At 40.9% G+C, this 10,302-nt stretch overlaps 1 protein-coding gene across 1 annotated transcript; it reads left to right on the plus strand.

Annotated features, from left to right (window-relative positions):
- Window positions 1-639: 639 nt before the first annotated feature.
- LOC116502532 (vomeronasal type-2 receptor 26-like) lies at window positions 640-7,794 on the plus strand (the record flags this gene model as incomplete). The annotated part of the gene is made up of 6 exons (XM_032208413.1): window positions 640-699; window positions 2,234-2,291; window positions 3,234-3,292; window positions 4,219-4,431; window positions 7,106-7,165; window positions 7,282-7,794. Coding segments are annotated over exons 1-6 (963 nt in total), but the record flags the coding sequence as incomplete, so codon positions are not given.
- Between the last annotated feature and the right edge of the window lie 2,508 nt (window positions 7,795-10,302).

The raw sequence follows: 10,302 nt of genomic DNA on the forward strand, positions 1-10,302 counted from the left end.
CCCAAATTAGATAACATCATCAGCACTGATTAAAAAGAACTGCAAAGAGAGCAACTAAGATGATTTAAGGCCTGGAGACTAAAACATATGAAGAATGGTTGCAGGATTTGGGTTTAGCTAGTCTGGAGAAAAGAAGGACTAGGGGAGACATGGTAACAGTATTCCAGTATTTGAGAGGCTACCACAAAGAGGAGGGGGTCAACTAATTTTCCAAAGCACCAGAGGGCAGGACAAGAAACAATGGGTGGAAACTAATCAAGGAGAGAAGCAGCCTGAAATTGAGGAGAATCTTCCTAACAATGAGGATAATTAACCAGTGAAATAGCTTGTCTTCAGACATTGTGGGTGCTTCATCATTGGAGGTTTTTAAGAAGAGACTGGACAGTCACTTGTCTGAAATAGTATAGGATGTTCTGCTTGAGCAGGGGGCTTGACTAGAAGACCTGCAAGGTTCCTTCCAGTTCTATTCTATTCCATTCCGTTCCAATCCAATCTATTTCAACCCTGAGCTACAAATATTTACCTTTATGGGTAGAACAGATAATATTTCAATCAAAGACTTCTTGGCTTTTAGAACTTATAAATTATATTAGGAGTTCTGGTCTCTCTCCCTCTTGTACACTTGTGGAACAAGCGAAAATGATTGGTGTACAAAGAATCTTGGATATTGAGCCAGAGCAAAAAATATACCCATTCTCAGTAAGGTTGGCATATGAATGGGACAATCCAAACGTACTTTCTTAATTTCCAAGTATTGAAACACAGAAATGCCTAAACATCATTAGGGTTATTTACTAAAGCAAAATTTGAACAGCGAGATACAATAGTTAAATATGGACAATGTAACCAAGTCTCTTATAAAGAACAGACTTGTATTTGTGAATCTCCTGAGATAGAAGATGTAACACATGTATTACTTAAAAGTCAATTGCATTAGAAAGAGAGGGATCAGTGTTTTGAACAAAATATCTTATATTAAGATAATATCTTTCCCATGAAGTGAGAATTCAGTACTTACATATACTATTACAGGGCTGTCAAACTCGCGGGCTGTGGGCTGGATGCGTCACACGCTGGCCACGCCCATGGGTTAGCAAAGGGGAGGGGGAAGTCCCAATACATTATATGGCGATGCCCTGATGATGTGAGTTTGACACCCCTGTACTATTGGAACAAAAAGGTTTAAATGAGATCTACACTTGTGGTTCTGATTGTGGTAAATTCTAGAATCTTTAAAATTCTAAATTCTACTAGAGAAGTTTGATTTGCATTCTTTATTTTTATACTTTTTAAATTAAGTTGTTTCTTTATTTTATATACACTTTGATTACTGTTCCATGTTTTATATTATGTATCTTGATGTGGCCTACTAGCCAATCAACAATAAACTGCTCTAATATGCTGAGGAGAGCCAAGTTGAATTTATTTATTTTTTTAAACTAATATTTTGAACTTGATTTGACTCCAAATATAATACAGCATTCTTCATTGCTTTTTTTTAGATCAGTTATGCAACTACTTCAGATGATCTGAATGATAAAAGTCGATTCCCTTTTTTCCACCGGATGGTCCCCAAAGAAGGGATCCACTACCTAGGAATCGTCCAATTGCTCCTCCATTTCAGGTGGACCTTGATTGGACTGTTTGCTTCAAATGTAGAGAATGGAGAAAAATTCATGAGGACTTTTACTCCTCTGCTTATCAGGAATGGAATTTGTGTTGTTATATCACAACAAATATCAACAGCTGCACCTATAGAATCCCTCAGGGATGCCATCTCTAACTGGAGACAAATCAATGTCTTTGTTCACTTCATAGAATATGTTTCCCTTTGGGAAAGAATTCTTCCTTTCCATTTAACACTTATGCGTTTGCCAGGACCCATTGAAGGGAAAGTCTGGATTATGACAGTCTTGGGGGGATTTTCAATGAGAAAGCACAAACTTTTCAAATACCTCCATAGTATTTGGACCTTTGCTTTTCAGGAGAAAAATAGACCAAAAGATTATGCCTTTTATCCCAAATTCTTTGTGGAACCCAAATTTCAAGATCGGTCTTTTCACTGTCTCTTTTCAAAGCACCTCTTCTCTGTTAAAGGCCGGAGAAGATGCACCCAGAAATTGCCACTGGAGACCCAAGAGAAAAAGAACAGGAACAAGATCACAAATAAGCACCGTGTTTATGCTATCATTAAGACACTGGCCCATGCCTTGAATGTTGCATATTCCTCCAGATCAAGGAGGAGAAGGGGCAAACAGAGGTTTGGATACCCAAGGATGCAGTCGTGGCAGGTAGGGAGTACCAAAAAGGATCCATAGAATGTCGTTCCTTTTGAGAAGGAATCCAAAGGAGAAAAGGGGGAACCATCTCAACCCCCTTGTGCTACAAAAGGCCCACAGATTGGGCAATCTACTCTCATGAGGCATGAGAGGAGAGAAGGGAGGGGAGGAGAAAAGATGGTGAAGTGAGAAGAGAAGGGGAAGGGGAAGGGAGGGGAAGAGAGGGGAAGGGAGGGGAGGAGAGGAGATGGTGAGGTGAGGTGAGAAGGGAGGGGAGGAGAGGAGAGAAGCAGAGGGGAGGGAGGAGAGGAGGGAAGGGAAGGGAGGGGAGGAGATGGAGAGAGGAGGGAGGTGAGAAGGGAGGAGAGAAGAGGAAAGAAGAGAAGGGGAGAGGAGAAGAGGATGGAAGGGAATGGAGGAGAGGAGATAGTGAGATGAGGTAAGGTGAGAGGAGAAGGGAGGGGAGGGGAGGAGATGGGGAGGTGATGTGAGAAGAGAAGGGAGGAGAGGAGGGGAGGGGAGGGGAGGGAAGGGAAGGGAAGGGAAGGGAACCTTTATTGTCCTAATAAAGGAGAATATTTGTAGCTCAGGGTTGACCTGAGGGGTCCTTGGTGCTCTCTGAGCTTGCTTGTTTTCTTGCAGATGTTTCATTACCAAAACTAGGTAATGTCATAAGTGCTAGTAAGTGCTGTTTGCTGTCAGTTTATATTCTGGCATCTTGTCTGTCTATGTGGGTGGGGATACTCTTGGAGATTCTATGGTTGGGCTGTTTATTGATTACTCTTTGGCAGTTTCTTGATTGGGGTATTGCTTAATTGACTGTTGATCTTGGAGTTTATCTGTGCTGATCTGGGTGCTGATTGGTGGTGGAGAAGTGCTGGAGTCTTTCTGTTCTTTTTTGGATTGGGTGATAATCCCTTTTGCATAGTCTATAGATGTTGTTAATGTCTGCAGGAATACCAGCTAAAGCTTTTCTGACTAATGGCTGCTCGGTCTTTGAATTAAGCAATTCAGTAAAGGGGAGACTGAATGTCGCTGGTTGACTGGCTCAGCTCTTAAATGGTTCATACTTCGAACAATTGTTTTTCTACTCATTAAGCCAGAATCTCCTGTCTTCTACATTCATTTTTCCATGTTCAACACTCTAAAATAAATGAATGGAACTTAAACCTCTGAGAAATATTCTTCACTTACTGGATGAGCATGTTATTCTCTATTCTCCAAATAAGAGATTGTTAGTTGAAAAAGATGCTCTCATATTTGTTATTTTCAGCTCTCATGGATCAACATGGCTCTTCTCCTTGTTGTCTTTCCTCAAGACTAAAAGAAGCTCCTTTGATCTTTTTCTTGCTTCTTTGCCATTAATTAAATGGGATCCAAATTTTGTGCAATGTCTTCTCCAAGTGTGGTGCCTGTAAGGGGACTTTGTACTTGAGTTGAGATCTTCCCAAATCAGAATGTTCAGGCCTAAGATTCTTATGAATTCTGTTTATCTAGTCTTACATATATAATCTATATTACCTAGTCTTATATATATAATTACCTCTCCTGTTCGTGTTTCCCATTTGGTCTATTTGGTATATGATTAACCTGGCAAATTTCTTCTTGAAAAGTTCATGCTTTCTGGATTGGTCCCTGTTGTTTTTTTTCTTAATTTTTTGTTTGTTTGATTGATTGATTGATTGAATGAATGATTGATTTTTAACTTGCTTTATAATTTTTCTTTTTATTTTGTCACTTGTGTTTTGTTGATACATGTTTGCCAAATTTGATGAAACTTTGTTTTCCACTTTGGAAGATCATGGTGACACTTGTGCTGCACACTAAGTATATTTATAAGTTCAACAAAATATAGAAGGAAGATTCAAATGAGAAGAGACCATGTGGGATATGAAAGCACGTTTTCTGCTTTTAAAATTTCTACATGTTTCGATTCTAGTTCCATCCATTTCTGAAGAAGAATGAATTTTGCAATCTATCCCAGCAAAAACTGTACTTAGACCAAAATGGAGATGTAGCAGCAGATCTGAACATCATGAGCTTGGTGATTCTCCCAAAAAAGGATCCTATCAAAGAGCAACTGGGAAGTTTTGAAAGACAGAGACTTACCATCAACCAAGATGCTATTTCAAGGCTGATGTTCCTCAACAAGGTATGGGAAATACTGTTGTCTTGTCTCTGTTTTCCAAAGCTGTAGGACCCATTTCAAATGGATTAAGCCTAGTCACCAAGATGGATGGCTTTCATTGAGAATTGAATGTGAGGAGTAAGATACTTAGAGATTTCTTAGTTGGGTTGAGAGGCTTCAGTACTTTTTACTATGGTGTCCTCCAGATATGGAGGAACACTGTTTTAAGCTTATTCAACCTATGTCCAACATGGGATGCTGGGTGATTATACTTTAGGATACAGATTGTGAACCTTTTGTATCCCTCTACAATCTGGTAACTCCCTTAAATTGATGAGAGAAGCCTTCAAGTGATGGGGATTATTTGGTACCTTCAGATTTGCTGGATACTTGGCCTGAAATAGCAAAGAAGCAATTCTGTTGACTGATGTTTTAACTTGAGCTGGTAAATGGAAATGTCCACAGGTTGACATTGATGCTTTTAGGAAACCCAGACTTTGCCAGAGTAATCTGTTCCAGAGATGGTATTCAACAGGTTCTCACCAGTTCTGGAGAACCAGTAGCAGAAATTTTGAGTAGTTCGGAGAACCAGTAAATACCACCTCTGACTGGCTCCTCCCTCACCTATTCTCTGCCTTCAGAATCCCAGCTGATCGGGAGGGAATGTAGACTGTGCAGTATCCTTCCCCTGGAGTGGGGTGGGAATGGAGATTTCACAGTATTCTTCCCCTGCCATGCCCATCAAGCCATGCCCACGAAGCCATGCTATGCCCAGCAAGCCATGCCCACAAAACTGGTAGTAAAAAAATTTGAATCTCACCACTTAATACGGGTTAATACACCCCTGAGGAAGAACCCAGTAACTGTCACTTAATGCTTAAATATTTTCTCAATTCCAACCTTCCAGGCTTTATTAAATTGTAAAAGACCTTTTATTGCTATGTGGTAGTCCAGAAGCAAAAGGGAGGAACTGAATGAAGAATCTGCCAGTAGTTATATTTTCTACATCTGTTATGAATGAGTTAATAATTTCATATTTACATAAGTGAATCCCAGAGAATACTTGGCTAATGTTCATGTCAACTTCTATTTTCCATAAATGTGAGTCCTAAAACATTTTCTTTGGTATTTCTTGTTTTCCTGCTTAGTCTCTGCCTCAGTCCAAATGTGTGGAAAGTTGTCATCCTGGATTTGTGAAGCGAACTCGGGAAGGAGACCCTATTTGCTGCTATGACTGTGTTCCTTGTCCAGAGGGGAGCATCTCCACTCAGGAAGGTGGGTGACACTGTAAGAAATGGTGTTGAATCAAAGAAAAGAGCAAGTTAATGGAAGTGGTTTCATTCAGAGTATTTTCATTGAAATGCAAGACAGATTTTCATAAAAGTCAGATTGAACCTCGAGTCTTTTGTTGTTTTCAAACTGCGCAATTCCTTATCTAAAGGAAAGAGATCTTGAAGGAGGGGATGAATAGAGGTAGGAGGGCACGATAGGTTAGAGAAAACATTTCTGCTTTTAGTTTGGATGTGTCATTCTACATTTCCCTCTCTAAGAACATCAGAGTCCATTGACACTTGAGAAGTTTTCTTAGGTCCAATTCTTGGAAGAATTGTTGAAATGTGTTCTATGGGGCCACCCCTTGAGGAAAGTATCACTAGTCCACAATGAGGTGGTGTGGAGAGTTATGGGTGCACCTCACTACACCTACATTATTACTGCTCCAAGTAGCAATTCCAGATTATTTATAGGATAGGTTTCTCTGGCAGCCAACCAGTTTTTACAAGAGAAACATTCTCTGGAGCCAGTATATTAATAAGTACCATCTAGCAGAATCCAAGGTGTTTTTCTAGATCTGTAATGACATACCTATGGCATATGTGCCAGAGGTGGCATGCAGAGCCCTCTCTATGGGAACGTGCACTGTAGCCAGCTGCTCTTCTGGTTTCTGGCATGCACATGCTTCATTTTCTCGGGTGCTGAAGCACCAGAAAATGGCCAAACAACTCACCTGAAAATGGCCCCCAAAATTGTCTGGTTTTGGCCATTTTTCAGACTGTTTCCAGCCCATCTTTTGGCTGCTTTTGGACCATTTTTGGGGCCAAAAATGGCCTGACAATGCCCCCCAAACAGTCTGAAAACAGCCCCAAAAGCAGCCAAAACCAGATGATTTGGGGGGCCATTGTCAGGTTGTTTTTTGGGCCAAAAATGCCGTGAAAACAGCCTGAAAATGGCCCAAAAACTGGCTTGAGAATCAGCCAAAAAAGAGGCATATGCGTGTTGACCAGCTGATCTTTGGATTTCCAGTGCTCTGGCATGCATACATGCATGTACATTCCAGTTTTGGCACTCACTGCCAAAAGGATTTGCCATCACTTGTCTAGATTATTGTTTATCTTTAAGAATATAGGTTCCTGTGCAAGTTTTCCACAGTACTTCAAGTCCTAGATCTCCCCCAATTTCATAGACGAGAGAGAGAGGGGGAGAGAGATGGGGGAGGGGAGGTAGAGAGATAGAGAGATGAAGAAAATGTGTGTGTGTGTGTGTGTGTGTGTGTGTGTGTGTGTGTGTTCCTCTTATCTTTTTTTCTGCGGAGATATTAAGAAATGAATTGTGGAAAATGCTCCTGCTACTAGCTATTGTCCGAAGGAGGTATGGCTTGAAAAGGGCATATTAAATAAATGTTGTTTTTTTGTTTTCTCAGATATGGAAAAATGCACCAAGTGCCCAGATAATCAACATTCAAATGAGGATCAAGTCAGATGTATCCCCAAAATTATAATCTTCCTGACTTATGAAGAACCTCTGGGCATCATCCTGGTCTCATTTGTGCTATTTTGGTTCCTAATTACAGGGCTTGTTTTAATCATATTCATACAGTATCTAGAAAGTCCCATTGTCAAAGCCAACAACCGGGACCTCTCTTACATCCTCCTGGTCTCCCTCTTGCTTTGTTTCTTGTCTCCTTTTCTCTTCATTGGTCAACCAAGGAAAGTTACCTGCCTTCTCCGACAAATGGTTTTCAGCATCACTTTCTCAGTTGCCGTTTCTTCTCTCTTGGCTAAAACAATCATGGTGGTCCTGGCTTTCCTGGCCACAAAGCCAGGAAGCAAAATGAAGAGATGGTTGGGGAAACGTTTGGCCAACTCCATCATCCTTTCTTGTTCTGCTGTCCAAATTATCATCTGCTTCTTCTGGCTAGGAGTCTCTCCCCCATTCCCTGATTCTGACTTTCACTCCCAGCCTGGAGCAATCATCCTGCAATGCAATGAAGGATCTGCTGTCATGTTCCACATCACTCTCAGCTACTTAGGCTTCCTGGCTGCTGTCTGCTTCATGGTGGCTTTCCAGGCCAGGCATCTTCCTGGGACCTTCAATGAAGCCAAGTTGATCACCTTCAGCATGTTGGTTTTCTGCAGTGTCTGGGTGACTTTTGTTCCCACCTACCTGAGCACCAAAGGGAAATACATGGTGGCCGTGCAGGTTTTCTCCATCTTGGCCTCCAGTTCTGGTCTCCTGGTCTGCATCTTCATCCCCAAGTGTTACATTATCATTGTGAGGCCAGACCTGAATATAAAGGAGCAGCTTACAACCAGAAGAGATATGTAAATGTAAGACAAAGGAATTTCAACTCTCAACATGTTCCAACAGACCAAACATATTAAATGACAATGAGGGCCAATTGGCACTGGCTTCAGGCTTGATAAGGCTGATAATCAAATTGAAGGACATATTTGTTCAGCATCAACTGTAAATCACTATTCTTGTACACAAATGACTTGAATGAGTGTATGTGTGTGTGTGTGTAATAAATAAAATATGATAAAATTATATTTTAGTATCACCCCTACAATCTACCCCAATCAGTATCACATATACTGACCATTTTGCTCAAGTACTGTGCTGTGTTACATTTTCAAATTCTGGCCACACATAAGGTAAGTCACTCTAGTAAAGCAACACTCCCGTCATTCCATCATGGAGTTCACAAATTTCCTTGGGGATCCATAGCATATCAGGATGATCCAGAGAGACTCCCAGATTACAGTGTCAAATGCCTTTGTCTAGTCAACGAAGACAAAGTAAAGAGGTTGATTCTGCTCAAGGACAAAATATGCATTTTGGCTGTGGGAGGTTTCTTTCTTTTTCTTTTCCTTTTTTTGCTATTTTAAACATGTTATTAGATTATAAAATAAAACACAAAAGTACAAAAGCAAATAGGATCAGTGGGGAGGAAAAGGGGAAAGAAAAGTGAGGAGGCGAGGGTGAAAAATGCATTGATTTCTGAGGCCCTCTGTTGCAGTAAAATAAAGCATTAACACTGAACCTCAACTTTTTACTTTTCCATAATGATATAAACTAGCCATTTCTATAACAACAAATCAATCTAATCAATAAAACCTAAAATCAAAGTTTCATTTTTTTCCACCTCAAGCATGTACAATTGTGTATAGGGGTCTCAGATACTCTCTCACAGAGGTGTTTGGAGGAAATTGTTCAGCGTCTGTTGGGAAAAACTACCACACATGTGTGAGGGGAACCTTTATCTTTACCCAATTCCTGCAAACATTCTTCATATGTTTTAGCCTCCAGTCCCCTAATCACCTTTGTCATAATAATATGGTGACCAAACCTGGATGGAGTATTCTAAGTGTGGTCTTACTGCTTTATAAAGCAGTACTAGTACTTCACCTGATGAATACTAATACTTCACATGACAAAGGGTTCAGAGCAGGGCATATCTTGTCGATTTCCACCCTAGACAAGTATTGACCACATTTTCACTAATCCAGGGACCCTGAGGACACAGACAAACCTCCAAGTGGCCTCAACGACTCTCTAAAAGAATGCAGATGACCAGCTGTTTATAAGGAATATACTATAAATCCTTCCATTCCCCACCATCCAGTCAGAGTTGAAAAATCTTTTTGGTTGAGAAGCAAAACGTCTTTAATGAAAAAAAAAGCAAGAAAATCCAGTTGCCTCTGGAGAAAGCACCTGGATGTCTGACAATCTCTATCGACATTAACCCCAAAGAAAAGAGATGAACTAGCACAACATCATGCTACACACCCTAAATATATCGGATGGTAAATTGTATATAAGGCCCCAGAGAGGTCAAATTAGGCAAGGATGGATGCACAACCAACATCCAGTCCTCAGCAGAGATCATGAAAAAGTGTGACCAGTGTCCTTTCAATCCCATACTTGGGCTCAATCCTGACAGGCATCTATCTACTTCTTTCAAGGCCCTCTGAAGGGTCTCCACAATTATATTTTCAATCGCTTTCTGTAAAAAAGTTGAAGTTAGATATCAGAAAATTGATCAGTATGATGGGAACCAGAAATGTTTCCTTGAGGAGGGAGTAAATCAAACCTGTCTATGAGGTCAAGGAATAACCTACTGCTGGGCTATTCCTTGAACCATTAGCCACTGCTGGGACCTATTCACATGGCATCACCAAGTCCACTTTCACAAGCCAGGAAGGGCATGGATCTAAATAGCAAGAGGCCAACTCAGTGGTGAAATTCAATTATTTTTACTACTGGTTCTGTGGGCGTGGCTTGGTGGGCATGGCGGGGGAAGGGTACTGCAAAATACCCATTCCCTCCCCACTCCTGGGGGAGGGCTATTGCAAAATCTCCATTCCCATCCCACTCTGGGGTCAGTAGAGCTGGTATTTGCCGGTTTTCCAAACTACTCAAAATTTCTGCTACTGGTTCTCCAGAACCTGTTAGAACCTGCTGAATTTCACCCCTGGGTCAATCTCACAGTCCTGAGAACCCTATCTGCTTTCTGAGGTCCAAGAGTTTCAAACTGTTCTCAAATAACCAGGCATGATCCTCTGGATTTGCAACAAGGCTGGAATCCAGGTGCAAACAAATTTAAAAGACTGTCCA

The sequence above is a fragment of the Thamnophis elegans genome, chromosome 2 (assembly GCF_009769535.1).
Source record: "Thamnophis elegans isolate rThaEle1 chromosome 2, rThaEle1.pri, whole genome shotgun sequence".
Classification (NCBI taxonomy): Eukaryota; Metazoa; Chordata; class Lepidosauria; order Squamata; family Colubridae; genus Thamnophis; species Thamnophis elegans.